At 42.0% G+C, this 23834-nt stretch overlaps 1 protein-coding gene across 1 annotated transcript; it reads right to left on the reverse strand.

Annotated features, from left to right (window-relative positions):
- Window positions 1–1170: 1170 nt before the first annotated feature.
- tinagl1 (tubulointerstitial nephritis antigen-like 1) lies at window positions 1171–23242 on the reverse strand. Its single transcript, XM_046417776.1, has 12 exons — window positions 23069–23242; window positions 19735–20045; window positions 17938–18004; window positions 13206–13298; window positions 12969–13083; window positions 10389–10515; window positions 9945–10095; window positions 9668–9854; window positions 8492–8537; window positions 7480–7603; window positions 4428–4473; window positions 1171–4217 (listed from the first exon to the last, which is right to left on the reverse strand). The coding sequence occupies exons 2-12, from the start codon at window positions 20039–20041 to the stop codon at window positions 4050–4052; spliced, it is 1431 nt and encodes a 476-aa protein (XP_046273732.1). The 5' UTR covers window positions 20042–20045; window positions 23069–23242; the 3' UTR covers window positions 1171–4049.
- Between the last annotated feature and the right edge of the window lie 592 nt (window positions 23243–23834).

The raw sequence follows: 23834 nt of genomic DNA on the forward strand, positions 1-23834 counted from the left end.
GTCACCTCTCGAAGGCAGCTGGGCTGGACGCAGCAGGTCTGCTCACCCTTCTGTTGGAGTATGTTGAACATGTTGTCAGTGAGAGCACCTGGTGGTTTTCACTGACAGAGCCTGTTGATATATGCAGCAATTTACTCAATGTGGCTAATTTTACAAACCCACAGTTCTCTCACTTCAAACAGGAGGGTGTCCTCCCTTCAAATTAGGGCCCTGTCCCTCTCTGAGTCAGGTGTTCACCCAGGTGTTTCTATGAAACCAGGAGTCCCAGACATGCTAAACACGCAAACAAGCTTACCATCCAAAACAAACTTACGGAGAAGGAAGTGATGAAAATATATTTAATGACATTCTGATGCCTACTTTAAGGTTCAGTGTTTAGGGGCAGTGTTTTTTTTGTTTTCTTAGAATAAACCTTTTCTATCTACCAAGGCAGGGGGTGCTCTTCCACAGAGTTTACATGTTTCTTCATTGGCTAAGAACGAACAGATTAAACACTGTCTAGAGAGGGCCTTTCACTTTTTTTTTATTTGTGGGAGCTCGAGGAAACGAGGGACAGTCAGGTGTGTTTCAACCTGCAACCACGCCACTAGATGCCACCTTTAAATTGTCAAAGCTGTCGCAGTATAAAAGAAAATAGGATTCAGTTTCCGCTTCCCCCAAATCAAACTTCTCATACATTCTGTTTCACCCTGAATATTTTTGAATCTACTAACTTCAATGTCCAGAGAAACAGATAGGGCCTAGCGGTTCTGAACTGTGCCCCTAAAGATCTTTGGCTTTTAGTTCTGTTACTTCATAAGTATATATGCCCTTATTTTTTAAGTTTAATTGGTTTCAGTATGGCACATGTATAATTTATATCTACAATCAGTTATGCACATTCTTTGGTCTAGACTTTTTCTGACTGTCAGAGTTATTGCTGTTAGTGATGGAAGAGCGCGCTGACTCAGCAGGATCTTATGAAAACTGTCCTCATCCCACCCGGCTTCATCCCATGGAGCTTCCCCCTGTACACCCTGCACCTAGTCCCTGCCATTGTGTCTCACTGATCCCTAATGCTCCTAAAAATCACTCACCTTCTCCATCATCTAACATGCACACTATACGGTGCCTTCGTGATGCACTATAAACTGTAACATTTCGGGAGCAAATGTTCCCGAAGAGACCATGTGGTTTTGGAGAGACTTTATTGTGCCGCACAAGTGAACACTAACGTGGTATTGCAATTTAGTGCACACAATACAAGAGACAGAGAGATAATAAAACATTGCAACAAAAAAGTATATAATTTACACATCTTGTCATAAATAAAGTCTACACATCATGAATATTGTGTGGTTCATTTTACATAAAAATACACAACTTCTGAGTGGGTGTCTGCTGCAGCTCCTGGTTGTGTAGTTGGAGAAAACTGTTGCTACAAATAAGTTAAATTTCTCTTGAATAGATTTGGGGGGTTTTAGTAAAGACCTTCAGTAATATAGTTATCATTGGTCCAATCTGAACTTTTATCCAAAAATAATCAGAATCAAAATATCGCAAATGTGCTGCTTTCAAACATTTCCTTGAAAATGCTACAGTATAAGAGATTTTCTAAGAATTCAGTGTCATGTGTCAATTAGATCCCGGCAAACAATGAGTCTGAATGAATGTTTTTCTCAACATAATACAAGCAAAATAAATGGACATTAGTGATAAGATGTCTCTAAACAGTGCTTTGATCAGATTCCCATACTTCCTTGTAATGGAAGTGTGTCACTTGTTTCTAACATCAGGACAGAACTTGTGCATCTCATGCTGATGCTGCTCTTGAGGAGGGAAGTCATGACATATCTCTAACAAATGAATACTAAAGGCCTTCCAGCTTTATTGATGAAAATATGCTTAAATTGTAATGAAACAAACAAGATCTGCACCACAGTAACACTGAACCAATCTCACAACTGTTTTGTCTATTGATCTTTTTCTCTCTTGTAAAGGAGCTATAGCAACCTGCCCACAGAAGGAAATGTAGAGGAACCTTCTTCTTTCTGCTGATAGTCACTCTCCAGGCCAAAAAGCTTAGTTTCACATTGTCCTTGGTGTTACTTATTGTAAACTTGTTGTGCTTCTGATTTTACTCTTTATCGCTCCCTGCTGTGGCAAGGAACGACGAAGAGCAGAATAAAAGCAAAGAGTCACTTCAATGCATGAGAAACATGCAATAATTACTTATCCATCTACAGCCCCTCCACCACTTTACACACTGCCTGTGCATCCAGACACTTCTCTCTGCTTTAATTTGCTAATCCATGTCTGAAGGAGATGATACAGAGACCTTAAAGATCAGAAGACATGGTTATATAGAAAATGGAAAAGCCTTTTGAACTGAGGCACATCAGAATGTAATTTAAGGTACGTGGTAATAATACACCGTGCTTTGATTTTCAAGTGAGGCCATGCTCCAAGAAGATCTGAAAATCCCTCAATCAGCCTGCAACCTTTTGGAAAAAGGATCATAAAAAGCTGTGGTACAGTAGCAAAGATAGGCACAAGGTTGATGCACCCACACAAAAATTTTCCATCAGAAAAAGTTAAAACAAGAACGAAAATATGAGAACATCAAGTCAAACCGCTCATTTGTAACCTGCGTGACGTGAGCAGATGTTTCGCTGTTAAACTAGAAACTCAAATACTGTAGCACAGGCTGGGCTTTAGCAGCAGTATCCTCCCTCACCCGCCCCGCAGAAGCACAAGCAGAAAAGCAACTGAGTCATGAGTGTTATGAAAGTTACTACACACAGTACATCTTAAACAAGTAGTAAAATAATACTTCAAAATATAACTGCAGCACAAAAAAATAGCATCTTTATCTCAAGCTGTAACGTTGCAGACAGAACAAAGCAAACAAAGCAAACGAAGACTACTATACACAAACACTTTGTTTTGCAGCGGTCAAAATAACTCTGTTTCTTTAAGGCTTTTTTCTTTCTGTATTAATCATTGCTCATGTTCACATTTTTCATCTAGTATTACTGAACATGATTTATTTCACCTGCAGCCAGGACCAAATGACATATGTTTAGTCTTATCTAAGGACACTGTCCTTCCCAGTACAAACATGTAGAAGACGGGACGACATTTAGCCTGTTTCTTTATTAAAGATCACAATAATGTTTAAGAGGTACATTATTGGGAGACATTTTGATTGCTGGTCATGCTCAGTGGTGTAAATCTCCTAAATATAAAATCTTTGTAATCTTATACTCCACATCAAACCTCCTACTGTTTCCAGTATCAGATTCTACATTTTAACTGGAATGTGTGAGAAGCTCTACTGCCTGCAGCTACTAGACTCTCTAAAACCTCTCTAAATCTGAGGGGATAAACCAAATAGGGTCTATATAATTGACAGGTAAATGTCCATGTCATCTATGATATATCATCATGTTACCGTTTGGCTGGGTGTGTCGCTCTGAAAGGGTCTCGTGGTATAATCTGTCTCTCAGATTTCTTTTTTTCCAAGCTGTTTCTGTAAAAACGAGTCTGCCTGGATTATAGACTTAAAACTAGACAGACTAAAAGGTTCTGGCTGAAGCATAAAGAAGCATAAAGTAAAATAAAGAAGTTCAAATTGAGCTTCTCCTTCTGCCATCACCCAACTTTGACATGAATTTGTTTCACCTGATATTACACTGAGGATTCTGCAAAGTGTGGTTTTTGGATCAATAGGAACCTGAGGTGCCAAACTGCAAGGCAAAGTGGAGGAGCTTTAGCTTAGTTGTGTTTCTTTTTGGTGATTTAATCCTTGAGTGGGGAGAGTTGTTCTCTTAAAAGGGAAAAGGTAAAGGAGGAGGGGTTGTATTCATCCCCAGATAAAATAAAGCTTAAAAAGAAAGAGGGTTCACATGATCTGGGGTTGATTTTGAGGCTGTCCCAGACAGCTTGATGAGTAAGGCGCTGTGCTGAAGTGCTGAGACTCTTGGTGTGGTTCTCCTCTGGGGTGCAAACCAGCTTTAGATGGGATTAAAAACAAACGTCTCGGTGGTGTTTCAACAGCTGTTGTGTCTCTAGATGTGTCGGCGGCGGTGATGGTGGTGATGGTTGTGCATGTCCTCCATCGTGATCCTGCCCCACACGCCAATCACAAATGTTTCAATCTCACACTCGTTGCCCCCGCGAGCAATGCGGAAGTAGCCGTTCTCTCCCCAGTTCTTTCCCCAGGAGTTGGCAGCGATCTGAAAAGGACAGTAGAGTTAACTTGAGAGTTCATATACAGTGCCATGCATGTCAGGCAAAACAGAGCTGACAACATGCTCAAATGCTAGCGTAAGAATTTCTATTTTATTCACAAAGGAAAAAGTGTGTTTTGAGCTAATTTGGCCTTTGTTTGTTATACTTTTTTTAATAGAATAAAATAGAGATGAAAAAAGAAAAAAAATCCTTACCCAGTACTTTTGTGATGTCCCATCAAAGTTTCTTTCCTCTCCCCACCTGGTACGTGAAGCATAGAGGATGGTTACTAAAATGCAGTGGACCGTAAAGCCAAGCAGCAGACAACAAAATATCTTTCAATTCAAAAACCGCATCAGGTGTGTCAGAGTTACGCTGCTATTTTTAAAGCATGGATGTTTTCCAGTAAAATGTCTGAAGAAAACATTTCTTAGGAATGTGTTCACCGAGAGCACGCTTGGCATTACTGATGAAGAAAAGCTGGAAGGAAGTAAACGTAATGTTTGAGTGGGGGAAAAAATCATTTACTTTGATAACAACATCCTGAAAACAGAGTATTTATGACAGCAGCCGCCTTGTTGCACTCCTACATAATTCCAATCCAGAGAACATGGAATTTCCCTTTTCCTCTGTCATTTCCGTTCTCCGTACAAGGAGCAGGAAGGAGAGGGTAGATTATGAGGAAGAGAACGCCGCCTCAACCGAGTCAATGCAGACAAAAATACTAATGATGAAACACACAAATGGACATGAATAAATCTGAATTTAGGGGGTCTATCTTTACCCTTCTCCCTCTGCAGCAACTTTGTTCTCAGAAAAACTTGGCAAAGTCACATAAATTCCCATCATGCCTTGCACTTTGGTCTTAGCTTAGTTGATTGCCAACTTCTTTAGATGCCCACCGTTGCTGCTCATCATGATCAAAACATTCTCCCAAAGCCAATTCCCATCCGTTTTTTTCTCTCCAGGCCTTTTTATTCCCAAGAGACTCCCGCTGCCCAATCACTTGTTATCTTTTATAAGGGAAAGGAATGTTGGCAAATAAAATGGCTGGTCTCAGACTCTGTCAACTCAGTTGCCTGCCACCACAACACTTGCAAATAGTGCCAAGCTTCTATCGGCAAGTGACTTTATTAGCCCAGTGCTTCCCTGACTGGAGTCAGACGTCACATTGACCAGAAGCAGACACGTTAAAAACAGTTGTGTAAACAAGAGATGCCAATTACAAAATGAAACAGGTTGTGGAGGTAGGATTTGTTAACAATGGCACACACACACACACACATGCGCATGTGTGTTTGATCCCATATGCATGCCTGCCTGCCTGTATATTTATTGGTATGGACAGAGCCAGACAGAATCAGACCACTGTTGATCCCTTATCTGGCCTCCAATCAGCTCACTTGCTCACTCTGGGACAATGATGGGCATACCGCTATGCCCATGTGACCCCGCCCTTCCCCAACGCCCCTCAGCCCACCCCTGACCTCCTCTCCTAGGATTGATCCCCCTCTCTCTGTCCAGTGCAGTCAGGATCAGCAGCCCAGACAATGCCCTTTCCACCACAGTGGACCTCAATGCTCTTTCCACAAACTTTCCCAGGCACTGGGCTTAAAGGGACGAATCGCTATGGGATTTAGCCTATGTAAACAAACTGATGCCTGTGGCTGGCAGGTCGAAGCTCAAAACATTGTGCCCCCCCCCCACCACCCGCCGCTCCATCCATCCCTGACTCTGTGTTGCTGGTAGTGACTGCAAATATAAGAAGAAGGCGCCAGAGAGCAGGAGACATTCAGGAAAGATGGGAATCCTCATTTTCAGCATCATCTCACACCATGCATACAAACTGAGGCTATATGGATGTAATTACAGAAACACATATCTCTGACAAGAGACTGATGAACAGATATGCGCATCCTCGACTTTCCAAAAACACATTCCACACACACACATTTATGAACTATGTGATTTAAACAAGTTAAGTATAGGTTAGAGGCTGAGGGCTTGTGTGTTTATTGTACACATGCCTATACATGCCGTGTGACGTCATAAAATATACATGTAAAGGGGCTGTGATTTTGTCTGCATCAATCAGATAAAAGCAGAGAGAGACTGCTTTTATCGCAACACTGAGATCTTCTGTCTGGAGTTTTTAATTATTTTTTTAGAATCTGACATCCAAGTCTGGGACAAGCTCAGACGCAGAGAGATGCAGTCAAATGCGCACAAGTGCACATTCCTTAGCCCCCAGTATAAACCCATTACGAGGTAGCTGCTCATTTCTATAATTTGGAAAGTGAGACTAGTGAGCAGCAACATATCATTGTCAAGACAGACACACTTCAAAACCAGCTGGATGACTCTCAGAGAACAGCCCTAGCTGTCAAACATTTACAAATGAGAGGCATTTTTCTGATTTTTCGCACAGGTGAGAATCTCGCTTGGCCTCTCGCTGCCTTTTAAACAACACATAAAAACACCAGCGGACAACGTCCCGTCTCAGTCTGTCTGAGGAAAGTCTAAATAATAAGAAGTGTATTTGGGCTCATATATAGAGAGGAGAAAAGGGAGGAAGCAGGCTGATGGTAAGTGATGATGGAGTGAGTGAATGGAGATACCACAGAGAGAGAGAAGATATGAGGCAGGAAAGTGAGGAGGGTGCGAAATAATGAGAGACGGGGGAGGGGGGGCTAGGTGGGTCAGTGGGGGCAGGTAATCCAGGTGTCTGAGCTGCCTACCTGCCCGCATATTTGTGCTCACTGTAGTTAGTAGATAGAGGGCGAAGGGGGAAGGAGGGCCGTTTCTGGGGCAGACAGAGGAATGGAGCCAAGGTGTGTCCCCATGAGCAATAGACGGGGAGGGAGGATTGTTCACACGTACACTTTCGGCTGTGAGCAAACACGTGTGCAGGTGAAGCTCTGAAACTACCCTGATACCTTCAGCCACTCAATTAAAACCTGATTCATTCTTAATACACACTTTTTTTTCTGACATGGCATCCGTTGAGCATGTAGCAACAGTGAAACACATGAAGACTTGAAGATCCCATTCATGTAACAAGTGAGTGCAAAGTTGGTGTAACATTGTGAACATTATCAAAATGCACAGCTGGGCTTAAAGGGATGTTCAGTCTGATCAAGTTTGCTCAGGGAGTGAACTTTCTGCTGAGGGCCATGCTATGAGTAATAGGCAGCTGGTGCACAAGACAAGGAAGGAAGAGGCTTAATAGTGAATGTTTTGAGTTGTTATTGTATTCGGGTAACTCACCCAGTGATCCTGACGGAGTGTGTGCCGTGTTTGCGGTATTGTGGAGGTTTGGTGAAGCTGACGTCAGTGTGTTTGTAGATCCCATTCTTATAGACAAAGAAGTCTTCATGGACCTCCATAATAGCTGCAAGAACAAACAAGCAAGGAGAATTACTACACGGACATAACATGCACACCTAAACACACATACACAATCAAGATATGATTATCTCTTGTAGACTAATGGCTGCTGAAGCTATTATGATGGAGAGATAAGTCTTATTCAAACACTGATTAATCTAAAAGTAATTACCTAATTTCATCAGACAAATTCCAATTTCTCCCCCGAGTCACACACACACCCAGACATCAGACAGAGCAACTGTGAGTATGTGTGTGTGTGAGCTCAGTTGTGAACTCTGTGTGACTTTCTTATTCCAGCTCAATGGCAATATTATCCGGATGTACAGCTGAGAAAGTCCCCCTTTTGGAGGTGTACCTGCAATAAAGCCAGTGTTCTCTAGCTGAGAACAGTGTGTGGACACACACACATACACACACACCTCTGTGCCTTTGTATTGGAGAGAATCACAAAAGGAAAACTTGATGTGAAGCCAATAAATTTTCCTGAACTTGGAAACAATGAAACAAGAGGCTGGCACAGGCTCACAGAGAATCACACACACACACACACATACACGTACACACATGACTACACGTAACTCCTCTATTCAAATGTATTTGACAATGGTCCAGATGGGCACCAGACAGTGAGGCGGCTTGTAAAGGAAGGTTAGTCCAAGCATGCTGACATGAAGAGCCATCATTTCTGATCAGGTGACTGGGGTCACAGTTGAAACCCGGGGCAAAACCATCAGGATGACAAGGTCAAGCATGACATCATCCAAGGTCAGATACCCAATGAGAGGCTTGATGGTGCATGTGTTCAGATTTCTGTGCCCCTTGGGAGAGCAGTGTTGTTTCGATTTTTTAAAAGGTGACACGTAAATATCATTTACAAAGTTCACATTACCTTGCACAGGGCCGTTATCCATAATCTCCTTCATGATCTCCTTTTCCTGAGAGAGACAACAGAAGGAAGAAGTTATAAGCGGAGAAGAGAGACACAGACAGAAGCATGGGTACATGTCAGTGAAATGGAGAGGACGAAAACAACCCCCCTGGATGTTAAAAGTCAGATAACAAGATTGAGTCCAGCATGGCCTCCTGGCTTTAATGCCTGGCTTATTGACTTCACAGGCCATCGGGAGACAGAAACAACATGCTGTAATGATTCTGAGTTGCATTAAACATAATTTAGCATTGATGGATGCTGGCTGATAAAACCACATGTTAGCTTCAGCTCAGTGGCTGACTTTGAATTGGAGGAGATACACAGAGCTGCATGCAGAGACGGCTTCTGGAAACAGTTTTAATGAATGTTACATGATACCTCGTGCTAACAAGGAGGGGCAGGGGTGCTTTCTTACCAAAGCCAACAGCCTATAAATTGTGAGATAAGCTTCACACGTTTCTCACAGGGAAGAGGTCACGGTTCAATTATTTACATATTTACTTCCCTGGAAAGTCACTATTGCATGAGTAGATGGCAAGTAGAAAGAGTCGAGTAATGTGATACTAGCAGGTAAACACAGAAATCTCATTTCAGATATACTCCTGAGTCTTGAAATGATGGTAGATAATGGTTTCGGATTATAATATCCAAAATGCTGTGTATAAACTGGTTAAATTCACATACTGGCCTGTAAATTTAATATATTTTAAGCAATTTTACCCTGGTACAAGAATAGGTTCCTTTTTAATTCTGCTATATTTCAGTCAGTATTCTCAATCCTGAATCCTACTGCCTGGACAATCAGTGCTGGCAAACATGCAGGTAAAAATACAACTTCTTTCCCCTCATTGCCTCAGTGCTGTCGAGCACTTAATCCTGTACATTCCCATGTTCATTCACAACAGAGTCAAGTATGCATGAGGGAAGGGTGCAATAACGCATACTGTAATAAACCCGTGAGTTAGATTATAGTCTGCTGCAGCACGAGGAAGTCTTAAAATGTGCAGGAAGCTTATGCTTTACTGTGTGTTTAAAAACATGTTGAGCTGTTGAACTGATGGAGGATAGGCGTGTACGCATGCATGTGTACACCATGTGTGTCTGTTTAAGAATGTATTGTTTTGCGTTGCTTACATTGGCTGAGAGCCTGTAGGGCGGTGTGGACTGGTAGATGTCGTTTTGGTAGTTGTGTGTGTTGGGGCAGCGCTGCGTGGCCTGCCTCTTCCCTCGGCCAATGGAGCGACTCTGCATCATGCAGCGGCCCACCTCTGCTGGTGTTTGCTGTGGGGGTCGGTATGGATAACATTCTTCTGTTACCACCCTGTGAGAGGAGAGGTGAGGTGAAAAGAGGTTGTGATCGAGAAATTGCCATAAAGTATTTTTTTTATTTCATATATAATTAGGTTTTTACCCTCTGCGCCTCAGGTACCACCAGGCTCCATCAATGCGTCCCCCTGCACAGCCTCCCTGGTTGCGTGTGTCACAGGAAATAAGATTTTGGGGGGACAGCTGAGGTGTCATGTGCCCCATTGACTGGATGGAGATTCTGTCTGATGCCACAGCTGGTGAGAAGAATTGGTTGGATTTGTTACAAAATGTCACACCAAAAGCCTTTCCAAAAAGATGTGATTACTTTACAATTAAATCAAAAGATTTTATTGTTAAATTAATTTTATTTTGCAGCTTGAGGAAGACTTTTTGTGGTTGACACATTCTCATAGCCATGTCAGGTAAAAGTATTGTATATGTTTTTGTCGTTCTTAACTAATGCCACTTTATTTCTTTCTTTTATTTCACATAATGATATCCCATATAACTTTTTGTATTTTCTCAATTTATCCCCTCAGTGGTCTACCTGCAGTTGAGAAAGCCCAGGATGCGGCACAGTTGCCCTGGTCTAGTGGTTCGTGAATCTTTCCTGGCCACTTTTCTGCTGAGTTGAAGTAGAGAGGCAGACGGTCGTTGTGAGGATCCATGTTCATCTGACACAGAAGAAGGGAGAAAAATAAAATGAGGATATTACAGACTTGCAACAATAAAGTCACAAAAGCGTAATAACTGCTACATTCTCATAGTGTCCTCACCGAGAAAAATATAATAATTAATTAATATTTCTCAGTAAAAAAAAAAAAAAAATCTCATAGGTGAGAGAGTAAAATCTTGTTTGAATGTGGACCTACAGAGCAACTGTTTGTCCAGAGCACAATACAAACCACTCAGCCTGCAGTTACAATACTTGGGGGTGGTTTTGTATGACAAGTTTGGATCGTAGGCAGGTTACATAAGTCTGCTAATCAGCCCTCCACTGGAAGGGACTTATTCTCAGGTGATTAGGACCATTTGGCCCAGTGTCAATCTCTGACGTGTAACAGACAAGAACCTTTGATCCCGGTCCTCTCCATGAACCCGTGACACCTTTTTATTGGATCATTGTAGAAAGTGAACATGTCATTTGAACCAACCAAACTTTCATAGAGGGATCCATCTCTATTTAAAATATCTGTATCACAGAGATGATAAATCCGAATTAGGGCGTGATAACATGTGACTATTCTCTCACGGGTGAATCTCAGATTCCAGACACACTCCATCTATTAGTCTCTACTTCAGGATGGATGCTCTCCTAATATCCCAGTTGTGTCTGATAACAGTGTGCACACTTCTGTACAGCTGGCTTTTCTTCTGCCTCTCAGCCTGTCCCACTGCGCTGCATTCCTCTGACTGATAGGGAGGCATTAAGAGTGAAAACGGCCACCTGATACATAACTAAGGAATGTGCCGCTGGTCAGACATTTGTAGCTGTAGAAGGTCAGAGTCCAAAAGCACAGACACCTGAAACACCTGACCTTAAGGGGTGATAAAAGAGGGGGGAAATGACTACAAGAATAACGTGTTGTATAATAAATTCATCCGTGGATTCTGAATTTCCATCCCTTACACTGCAGGCAGAGAGGGAGACAGAGATTTATGAATGGACAGTCAGGCTCTGGTCTGGTTCCTGGCACAGGTAGGGACACGCTGACGGCGGAAGGAGGAGGGGGGAGTTGTGAGAGTTTTTTTGAGGTGGAAGAAGTCGTGGAATGTTGGCAGATGTAAGCAGTGGGGGCGAGTGAAGATGGATGGATGAAGGGATGGATGGACGGGGGGGAGATGCAGACTGAAGAGGAGGTTGCTCTTTATTCTCCACGCAGCCACCATCCCCTCCATCTTCTCTGTCTGATGTTTTAGTTCCATCTTATATAATCTGTCTGGGTAAAATGTAAACAAAGGCTGAGCGGATCAGTGTGGGCTGAGGTTCCAGATGGAGACGCCATCACATACCAACAAGCCTCCATAATTAAGCAGAAAATGTTTTGATTAGGGCACCCTTGCTGTAATAAGTTTTAAACCCGCATATCACCAAAACTCACAGGAAACATGCAGGAGCTTTAAAAAGACACGAAAACCTCAACTTAACTGTAACAATTCACTTTTCCCCTTGCATTCTCACCTGTCGCTAAAACCTCCTTCCGCCCACATTTCCCTCCACCCACAGCCACAGCCCTGCTCAAGTGTCACTCACTCACATGGATTCACACCAGACTCTGACTGGTACGCAGCACATGCACAACATTTCAGTAAAAGTTTCAGATGCATACATTTTTCATATTTTCATTATCCTGTCTTTACATTACAATTTTATTTAGTAGCATCTAGTTCACTTACAAAGTGAATATAATTTTTTTTTCCACTATTTGCTTCATTGAAGCTGCTAACCTGGTTTTACAAACACTATTTTGTCTTGACCACGGCCCAATAATAATAATACCCATCCATCCATTTTCTATGCCGCTCAAGGAGAGCATGCAAACTCCGCACAGAAGGGAACAGACCCGGACTCGAACCCAGAACCCTCTTGCTGTGTGCAAAGATTTAATTGAAGGGAATTAAAACATTAAATTTTCTGTCACATCTTCAACTTCAATATGCCACTGTTGGGTAAACACACACAATAAATCTGGAATGTTTACACTTGCTGTTATGATGATGATGGCTTCAGAGGGAATAACAAATGTATAACATGTGTTGTATGTGACAGTGTGTGATTGTACCTAAAGTCTTCAGTAAATATGTTTTAAAGTGGAATTTGAAGGGAAAATCCAGGGTTTAAGAGGTTACACCCACTAGCAACAAGCAACATAATATCCATCCAGTCCTTGCACAAGTTTTTTTCCTCCCTTGTCACCTTTTAAAGGAAGGTCAAAGGTCACCTTCAAAACAATAGCACTGAGGATGGATTTCATGACATGCTGAAAGGCACCTGAGCAAAGAGCATAAACCCAGAATTTTGTACCTTTGTCTTGGGAACTTGACCACCAACATATTTCTCTTTCGACTGGTATTTTTCTTGGTTCTCTTAAGCCAAAAAAAATAATTTTCAAGGGTGGTCCTGTACCTGGATCTCGTTCATGTTCATAATAGTCCTGGATGGTCTCTGTGTGCCCAGGCGGTACCGGATGCCCTCGTCCAGCATCATGCCATAGAACTGACTGTAGTTAGCTGCCTTCCACCTGAAAGCAGAAAATAAGAGGAGAAAGTGACACACCTGATGGTTTTATAACCGTGCCTAATAAAGACCATCAAATACCATCAATTATGTGTGTTTCTGTGAGCCTGTGTTTGTCGTTCTTACCCATAGTTTCCTCTGTTGATTGCATGGATAATGTCAGGCTCAATCAGACAGGCGTTCTGCTCACATTCCCAACGTCCTGAAGTCCCACATGTGCTACAGAGGAGAGAGAGAGAGAGACAGAAAGTGGGATGACACCATTATCAAGCGATGGCAGGTGTAACTGCATGAAAATAGCTTTGATTTCCATATTTAATTTAAAAGTCAATGAAGTAAACTAGAAAAGACCATCTGAGACATAGATAAAATATGTAGAGGCTCAGTGGAATTCCCAAATAAGACATTAATTGAGTCAAGAATGTCAGTAACTGGAAAAGGAACAAATGAGGGGGTGAGAAATGGAAGGAGAGGTTAAAAAAGATATTCAGCCTTTTAAGGCTGTAGAACACAGATCTGTTTTTAGTCAGAAGGAATCAGAGAGACTGAAGACGTCAAGAAGATGACAGAAGAGATAACAGAACAGGATATTAATAATGAAGATGCTGTTTACTTTGGGGATGCTCAAAAATAACTTGCGCTATGTGCTTTCTGATGACTCACTATGAAGGAGTGTGTGTGTGTGTGTGTGTGTGTGTGTCTACCACCAATGCAACAACATAAAGTAAGGACTTGTACTCTTGTAGTCAGCAAAATATACTTCAAAATAAAGTAGAAGGATTCGATGGAGTCTGACCCTTTTCAAAACTTTATATCATTCCTATTGGGTACTTTAATAAATCTATTATACAGTAATGTACCATAATTTGTAACCTAATATGTTTCAAATGAAACAGTGACCAAAGTTGCAAAATAAATGTAGCAGAGTAAAAAAATATATATGATATTTTACTTTGAAATTAAGAGAAGCAGAAATATAAAATGAAAATGCTTCAGTAAAGTACAGTAAAGCACACAAAGCCAACTCAAACAGATGAGTCATTGTCACTGATAAGAAGCACATGACTTTAGTACATCTCCCACTACTTCAGAGTAAATGATTAGGGAATTTGCTGCAGATCCAGTTTCACCAGAGTCCCCTAAACTGGCTGATTAACTGTTAACTATAACCATCTACTACAGGATATTTCATCCTATATTATTCCTAAAGGCAGCTGTCTGGACAAAATGAAATAATAAAAACAGAGATCTGTCCTTTATAAAATTATGCTCAAAACTAATACATAATGATTTGTAATAGTTTGTTTTATAACCGAAGTGTAAAAACAACAAGTTGAGTTTTGTTTTAGTCTTTTTGCTAAGCTAAGCTAACGGGCCACTGGTATATGGCCATGTGCACAGCTGCATACAGACTTGAGTGGTATGCTATTGAGTACACAAGGAAGTATAACTTAATGTGCACTCTAACCTTCACTGGACTTGATTCAGTTAGGTACTTTCTAAATAAAAATGGGCCTTACAATAGATTCTTTCATTCCCATTTGGAAATTTTAAAGCTTTAATGATGTTTTTGTTCTCAGATCCTTCCCACTAAGGTTGTCTGCTTAAACAAAGCCACTAAGTTACCATAAATTACTGTGTATTAACAGCTACGCGGTGTGCAGCCATTTTGGTGATATCAAAATGAAACTAGTAAGGGGGAAAGAATGAGGGGAGTTTCCCCACACAGGCATGTAAATACTTCCAACCATAAAATCTACTGTACATCAGTTTACAGAGAGGAGAACCTGTCCATTAAAGACAAACACAAAGTGATGAAGAGGCCAAATCCCCCTTTTGTCACGCTGAAAGCCTATTGAGTGTGTATCACCTCTCAACCTGCACTCCTCCCTACTGGGTCTCTCACGCACAAATACAGTATTCAGTGCACACACACGCACACACACACACACACCGGTGGAGTTTAGACCAGTGACTGTCTGCTCAGCCCCCACAGAGAGACTGCTTGATGGCTTTGATGGGAGGAAAGCTGTACTGACCCTTTTTCCCTCCCTTCAACAGCAACACATATGTGTGCTCAGTGTCAGCGAGTCAAAAACAGTGATAAATTCACACAGTAATAGCATTGCACACACACACACAAGGACAGGTGTGATGACTGACCCACAGAGACAGGGGACAGGGTGAGACTGAAACATGAGGGCTGAGAGCACAGTGGCAGGCCATATTTCACATTCTTCGTCACACTCTTTATTGAAGAAAAAAACCTTCTTCACCCCTGAGACCATACAAACACACACACACACACACACACACACACACACACACACACACACACACACACACTTGTATACAGACTTACACATACACACTTAGGTGTAGTCAGGTGTACTGTTGTGCCACTGATTACAATTTCCCAAATCAGTGGGAAAAGCGTCTTGTTTACATGTGTTCAGATATGACATATCTTCGCCATCTGAGAAACTTTACGACAACTTAGAAAAATGCAAGCTGACATTGGCTGTCCTCCAATCTGAAGTACAATCAGACAGATCGGCTGCCAAATCAAAGCGAAGATAGTTGCTCCTTTGGACTGTGTGAGATTTCCGTTGCGAGCTGGAGGCGCCATGTTTCAGATCATTTGGAGCAGATAAAGAATTATCAGGAAGCCAACAGCTCAAGGAGGAAAAGGCCTCAGCGGGAGATCCCACAGACACAACAAAAGACTGCTGCACATATCATGGTACATCTTCACACACACGCGTGCAACAGTAAACATTGATTCAAAACGTAAAGCTCGGTCAGGATATACTGCGCTTGTGTCTAATACCAACACAACCTGCCCTGGAGGAACTGATAAAGTTACTGCTGATTTTGATTCTGACTCTAACGAGAGTTTAGAGGGAAGACGGGGACTCCAAGCAAAAGCTGCTTCCTCCCACCCCACAGCATTGATTCTGAGAGCAAGGAGGATGCACATTTGGGAGATTAATTAATGGAGGGAGTGGGAGTAGGAAATGGGAGTGTGTGCCTGTCCCTCTGAGCCAAAGTTGTGGTGCAATTTTTCAAGTGTCCATGTGTATTGCCTTGACAAGCACGTGTGAGAGCGCATGTGCACAAGGCTCTTTTGTTTGGTGGTTCAAAGGGGAGAGTTAACACATAAACTCTGTTTTGGTGCACCGGAGGCTATTTTTACCACGCAGCTTGTGTTTACTCAATCTCCCCATGAAGAAACACCAGCCCCACCATTTATCAACTTCCAGGGTCCCCTATCTGCACACCCTTGAGGTCAGACCTAATTGAGCTGCCATGGTAAACGTCATACTTCAGGCGTATCATACTGACACAGCACAGCTACTGTGGTCAAACAGCTGCAAGGCTTGAAGCAGAGGATGTGGAGGTCACCGTGGTTTGTGTTAGACATGTCATGGCAAATATTCACTATGAATGTTCGCACATGCACACATGCATACAGGGTCTTTGAGGAACATCAGATGGTACAAGTGTGACAAGCCACAGTGAAGGACAGGTGACAAATTCTTTCTTCCTGGCTCAACTCCTTTAGTCTCTCCAGTACCACTTTACATCTTCTTGAGTGCTATCAGTATCATACAGAAAATTGACAAAAGCCGCAAGGACTCGGGATGTGAAAGGACGTGGAGATTAAAGATAGTTAGTCACTGAAAGCTAATCTAAAATACTGTATTTAGAAACTCATAAGCTCATGTCAGGGAATTTTTGTCCATCAGTTTGCCTGAATTAGTGAAAATAATCCAGGATTTATATTCAAACAGTCAAGAATATGAGAGCTTTTCTTAACAAGTCTTAATTTTCCTCAATAAAGAGAAGTGGATTTTTTTATTTATATCAAAGTAAGAACACACTGAGCAATTCAGAAACTCAACAGGACATCTTTTCAATTGTGAGTAAATTCGATATGCTACTCAGTAGGGGATATTGAAGACACTGTTGAAAAGGTTGGACCACACAACACTGAGACGAGGGATGGCACCAAAGTTAAAATTGATCCTCATGGGGACGTAAATGTCCTCACCAAATTTTCTGGCCATTGAATAGTTGTTTAAATATTGCTGTTTGGACCCAAGTGGTGGACTGACTGACTTACGGACAGACATTGTCATCCAGAGAGCACACTTCAGCTCTGAGCTTATGAACATTTCTAGTCCAACATGAAACAGGACTTAAAGCCCATTTTTCCCAACTGTAAATGTGTGTTTCTTCCTTTGCTTTCTCATTACTCTCATACTGAGCTACAGGCCTTTATATAGCAGTTGTGTAATAAAGCAGAGATGCTACTAATAATATTAACAATGGCACTGGTGTATTTAAGTGTCACAATAAATCATGACAGTGTGACAGTAAAGCCAGCCTGAACATCACCAGGACCCTGAAACTGAAGGAGCAAAATGGAATTCAGGCATTGTTCATTTTTTGATTCTACACTATGCTTTTCCCACGATTTTCACATGTCTATTTTGGGCAAACAGCAGAAGAAGAGGATGTACTGACTTCCACTCAAAACGTAAATTAACCGAGTATTACCCCATAAAGCCACTAGTGCCTCAATGGCTTCAATGTGAATTTTGTAGAAATGCAATACAATGACAACAGTTTTTTTCATTTGTTGCAATGGTGCATCCAAAAAAACACCGTAGCATCTTGAGTCAGTATAAGCATCAGATGGTTTGTGGGAGAAAAGTGGGAACCAGAGTTTAAACATGAAATGAAGGGATAAATGTCTGTCAAACTTCAAGTGGCTTCACGGGACATTTAAGGGAAAAGCCCAGGATCTAAGATGCTAAAACAGAAATAGAAGGAAAAAAAGGGATGTACCTACCATAAATTGCAGTTCTCTTTGTATGTTTGCCCTGTAAAGAACTTGTTTCCATTTCTTTCACAGGTGCCTGAGAAGAGACAAAGAGAGGAAGCTTAATATATCTGGGTTTGTTGTGGCTAAACAACAATGATCTTACCACAAATCTGAAAGAAAGCCATGCAGAGCCATAAACACAGAGACAGGGATGCAGGCATACATATACAGCACTCACCCAAGTTACAATACAACAACAGTGGCCAAACTCCTTCACTTGCAGCCACAATAAAAAGTGCTAACAGTAACTCCCCTGGTGTGTGCTGTGTGTGGGTCTGTGTGTGAGTGCACACACACAGAATATGTGAGGTCTAAGGAGCTCTGAGCTTCAGTAATCCAGTGTAGGAATGTGGTGTTAGTTCCTTTCCTGCCTTCCCAGGCTTCCTGGGCCCTCGTCATGCTTTAACTAGCTTACGCTCCTGAGACTGAGGGAAAGGGCCTCAGAAGAGGCCTTTCTATTATATCCACAATTAAGCACCAAAAAATCTAACATTTGTCAGCTGCGATGGTGAGATAAAGTCTACTCAGCATCGTCCTAAACCACAGCACTGGCATTCTTTCTGAATGAATCTGACCCATTACACTTGAAGTTTGAACCCCGCTTACACACAGATTGTAAAAACTATTGTCTTGGTGACAGATTCACAGGAGGTGAGGTTTATCTACAGGCTGATTTACAGTCGAAGGAGCTGTCAGTGTGAGTTTCATAAGGAATTTAGGGCATGAGGTGGCTGACAATTTAAAGTGTGAGTAGGCTTCCTGGCCTATGGTACAAGGCCCAGAACTGATTTATGACCGAGGTCCTCTGATACTTATCTCCCCACTCACAGTTGTCTCATAAGTTACATACTGACAGAGCAGAACCTAATATGAGGGAATTTTCTTGAATTGAACATTTAATGTCCTGGGCTGATATATAATTTTCTGCCCTTGCGATAACATTAGAAAACTCTACACTGACTTGGATGACATAATGAGAAAAGTCCGCCTGACTAACTAGCGTTGAATATTGAGCTATGGTTGACAACAGTCTGTGACTGCAGGGCAAGGATAAGAAAATGGACCTACTGCAAATATCTGTCACCTCGTTCCTTTTGAAGAAAGGTTTCCTCAAGGATGTGTGACTCTGCGGTCAAATGTGTGTGTGTGTGTGTGTGTGTGTATTCACACTCTTTAACATGCATCAGTGTGAGTGTGTCCCAACTCAGGATCGCCCTACCTTGTTGTACAGGGAACACATACCTACAACGACCCCGTCCACCTCCCAGTCTGCACCCGTTGTCTGTCTCTCCCTCCCTACACATAGCCCACATTCTTTCTCCTGACCTCCATTCATACCTCCATCTACCAATCCACCCTCCCTCTGTCTGGGTTAATAAGAAATCTACTGTTCTCTATACTGTTCTGTTCTCAGGTAGGCCTCTGCTACCTCTGGCATGTTTTACCCCCTCTACCTCGAGAGAACGGTGTGTGTGTGTGTTTATTTTAACCACTTGATTATATTACCATAAATACTTTATTTTGAGAAACTGGGGGAGATCATCTCTCCTTCTCCCATTTCAGCCATTTTCATACAATTCCTGATCTTAAGCAATTTTCTTTCTTGTGAGATGAAAAGAAAGCAGGGATATTCATTTTCAAGTGTCATGCTGTTTTGTACTGTGATCCTGCACAGTTTACTAACTACAACAGGCCTACACAGTTCAAGACACACTGATGCACATACAAACACATCTGCGCATTCTCTTGCACAGCCTTACTTACCAATGAAAGGTGGCTGGATGCCGAGACAATGACCCCAGAAGTCAGGGCAGCAATCGGAGACTGTGCGGTTGCAGAACAGGTCGCAGTAGCAGATGGTGTCCAGGTAGGGAACCGTGCACAGGTCATCTCTGCCAGGGCAGCAGCCTCCTCTCCTCTGGCAGTAGGAGCCAAATGGGTCCCTGATACCACCAACATGGAGTGGACTGGCAAGCTCCCTCTTGGTCCTTCTAGACAGGATTCTCTCTGCAGTGCTGACTCCCACCAGCAGGAGTAGCACCGACACAGTCAACAGGAGGAGCTTCATCATTAATCTGTGCAAAGGAAAGGGACAGGAAATGGGACATAAGATGTTTAAGTAAAGGTAATGCAATATAATCTGGGCCTTTCTATAAACTTTACTCTTGCAGCAGACTCTTAAATGCTGAAGTGAATGCTGCTTCTCTCAAGAAGTGACACACTCCAAATGCTTCACACTTGACAGAAAAGAGCTGAAGAGGTTGCCCCATGAGCAGCATAATTAGGGTATGACAGCTTGCTGTGCAATTCACATACATACTGACACATATACACTCATACACACACACACATACACACATAGCCAAAATGAAAACCTACACGATCCTCAGAGATCATCTGTTTATTTTTTTCCAGCTTTCCTCTTAAGCACCCAAGACAAACAGAAGCTAAATATGAAAATACACTCAGGAGGAAAGAGAAAACATTTGTACAATTATAGAAACACAGAGGTCTGCCAGCATGTTCAGTGACTGTATGTTGGGTTCACTTCATGTCTCAGGGTGAAAGGTTCTCTAGCTACCTTTTTCTTTCTTTTTTTTTTTAACTCTCAGCCCTATAATGTGATCCTAATGAATATGTATGTGATTCCCACATTTTATTCTATTTTTCCTTCACAAGCACTGGGATTTAGTCGCTCTTGCACTATTATTTTCACTAATGCAGCACTGTTTGTATTTCAGTGCATATAAATCCAACTGCACTATGATCACCCTGTAATTAAATGTCATACATTATCTAAGAAGGACCAGTGAGTGTCATTCATGGCTTAGTAAGAGGGAGGGGACATCATCATGTGAGATTAGCATGCAATCTCAGTCAGAGAAATAAAGTAAAGTCCTGCTGGGGTTATGGCAACAAGGCAGACAGAGGAAAGCCGTAAACACACAGTCTCTGAAACTCATATGATCACCCTTGTTCTGGTGATTAATAACGTCACAATGACCATTTTAGAACAAGAGATGATTCCCCAAGGAAAATCAGCACTTTGAGAGATTTGAGAAGTGAAAGGTCTTTATTGAGATGGATCTAAGTTAAAAAAAAAAAAAAAAAAAAAAAAAGATTTTATACACCGGGACACTGTGGTATTTATTCTCTAGTGTGAGTCAATGCACATAAAAGACCTGACCTTCAATAACCAGTCTGAGTAATCCTCAGCTCTCACTACATAGGCTTAACAAAATCAAAAAAACATCCAAATGTGTACTTGTTTGTGTAGATGTGTGTGTGTTTTGATCTCAGTTTACTGGATGGGTGAATCTATGTGAAGCCAGACAAAGACAAGGGGGCCTGGCCTGCTACTTACGTAAATAGCATTATTAATTAACCAATCAGATCTCATGGACGCTATGCACATAAAGCGGAGCTCCGGAAAAGATCTTTGCTGCACTGTTTTCTGCATGACTGTGCCTTTAGTTGAAACACACACACACACACACACCAACATATGGCAGCATGGGATGGGCAGGTCTCCTCCTTTACACAAAGTGTTTTGTTGTGGCAGACTCTGAGCAGCAGTGCAATAAAACACCCACCAGTCTGCTAGACAAGCTGCTGAGACCTGCAGGTCAAACTGTCAAATGTCAAATGTAAAAGAAGGAAAAACACAAGTGCTGACAATGCCTTAATCAACAACTTCCTTATAGAGACCAACTTAGTCCTATTGGATAATAAAAAAGATCTCAGTAAAGGAAAGTATTTGATTGTCTTTGGTGCAGGTCTCAGCTAAAGTGAGACGACACTGACAAAACAATCTGATGAGTTGAAACCATCCAGAAAAACTCAATATTTCAAGCATTTCAACAAACGTAAGGTACAAGGGTCTGTATGATATTCCATGTGATTGTTAGTAGAGCTTCCAGTGCATAAGACAATGATATCTCAGCCCCTTTTAGCTTTATGAAACAAGGTCTCACAGAAGCTGCCATATGGCTCATCAGGCCTGCAGACAGCTGTAGCTAAGCTACTGATCCCACACTGCAGACACAGGATAGGTGAACCCTTAGCACGGGCAAACCACGCACACTTTGTTTCAAACACACAATCCCAGACATACACAATGCACAAACACGTTACAACACATCAGCTGTGTCCATATTTTATTTGAAGACAAGAAACTGTCTCTTTAAAGACTCTTAACAGCAGCAAATGTATCTTTTCATAGCTGTGGGCACCAGAAATTGTTGAATTATATGATATGATACTGATGATACTGGGGTGGAGGGCAGAGTTATCAGAGAAAAAGATACAACTAAAAATCAAAGCTCTCTGCGTGGCTGCCAGAGGTAAGTGAGAAAATATGCTCTTCTGCCATTTGAGCAAATCAAACCTTTAAACCTCACTTGGCCTATGACTCTTACTTTGCTTCACACAGATGAACTTTGACATATCAAAGCACCACCCACCAGATAATCCAACCATTTATGTGTATAAAAAACAAAAAAAACCTTTCAGCTCCATTTCCTCTGTGTCACTTAGTCCCTGATGACTATCTGCCCAGCTCTATTTTTAAAACACAGACCAGGTCAAGGCAGTGGAGAACAGGAAGCATTTTTAATACCATACAGGTGTCTAATGAGACCTGCGCCACAGAAGCTGAGTGATGGGATCACACTGGTTATGGTGCATTTGGAGTCTCATTGTGAATTATACAACAAGAGCAGCCGCAAACTCAGTGAACTCAACAACATCTCACCAGGCTCTCACTCATGTTCTTGATCCTATCAATAACATCTCGAATGCTGTGTGCTACAATCCCACACCCAGAAGGTAAATATGTTGCAACAGTAACGACTTCACTAACTTAAGTTCTCTGACTTTGTCCAAATGAAACAAAGCATGGAGGAGTTAGAGAGTGATTAGCAAATCACAGGAGCTTAAGAGTTTCCATAAATCAAAAAAGATATTTTGGGTAACATGAGATCAGTATAAACTACGCTGTGACGTTCAGCCTGCACCTGCCTGGCATAAAAGAGGACTGCTGCTGAAGAGTGAAGAAAGCAAAAAAAGAAAAACAAAACAAAACAAAACCTATTGTTACCTTGAGTTGGTGAGAGAAATCCTGGTTGTGTAATCCGATCGAAAACTCAGAGCTTTGCCAACGTGCTGTTCAGGAAGTCATTCACAGGTAGAGAAGGTTTGGGTAAAAGGTCAGTGTCCTCTTTCCTCTGTTCAGTGTCTCACAGGATCTGCTCTGTCAGACTCTGTCTTCTCTATATACAGGCAGCCAGCAAAGGCTAACCACTCCCCCACCCTCGAACCCCCCTTCAACTCTCTGCCCTGTCCCCTGCTTCACTGCCTCCTGCTCAAATCGGTGCTCTCTCATTCGCTCCCTCTCTCTTTCACACACACACACACACACATTTCTTTCCCTGTGACTCCCACAGGTTTGCTATCGCTTCATGCCTTTCCTCTTTTTATCTGACTGGGCCTGATTTCACTCTGCGTCTTCTTCCTCTTCTACTTTCTTTCCACTGTCACTTTCATTAAGTACACTTCTGCCCTCAACCATCTGTGGTCTTTTTCCCTGCAGGGTCAAACGCGCTTCTCCCTCTGTGGACGACACAGTGGTCAGTGCTGCTGACATATTGTCCACCATCTAGTGGTCACGGATTGCATATCTTCACCTTGCAGCCAAAAAATTATGGGATAGCCGTAGAAGACCTCCCTGCTTCTAGAAACATACAAACGAGCCTCTGGAGGTGAAGTTTTGGCACATGTTTTAGGGAGTCCAAATACTCTGAATGTACAAAATATTACAGATGTTTTCTGCTTCTGTGGTCCACATGTCTTGTTGTTGTCTTGAC

Source organism: Scatophagus argus, chromosome 17 (assembly GCF_020382885.2).
Source record: "Scatophagus argus isolate fScaArg1 chromosome 17, fScaArg1.pri, whole genome shotgun sequence".
NCBI lineage: Eukaryota > Metazoa > Chordata > Actinopteri > Scatophagidae > Scatophagus > Scatophagus argus.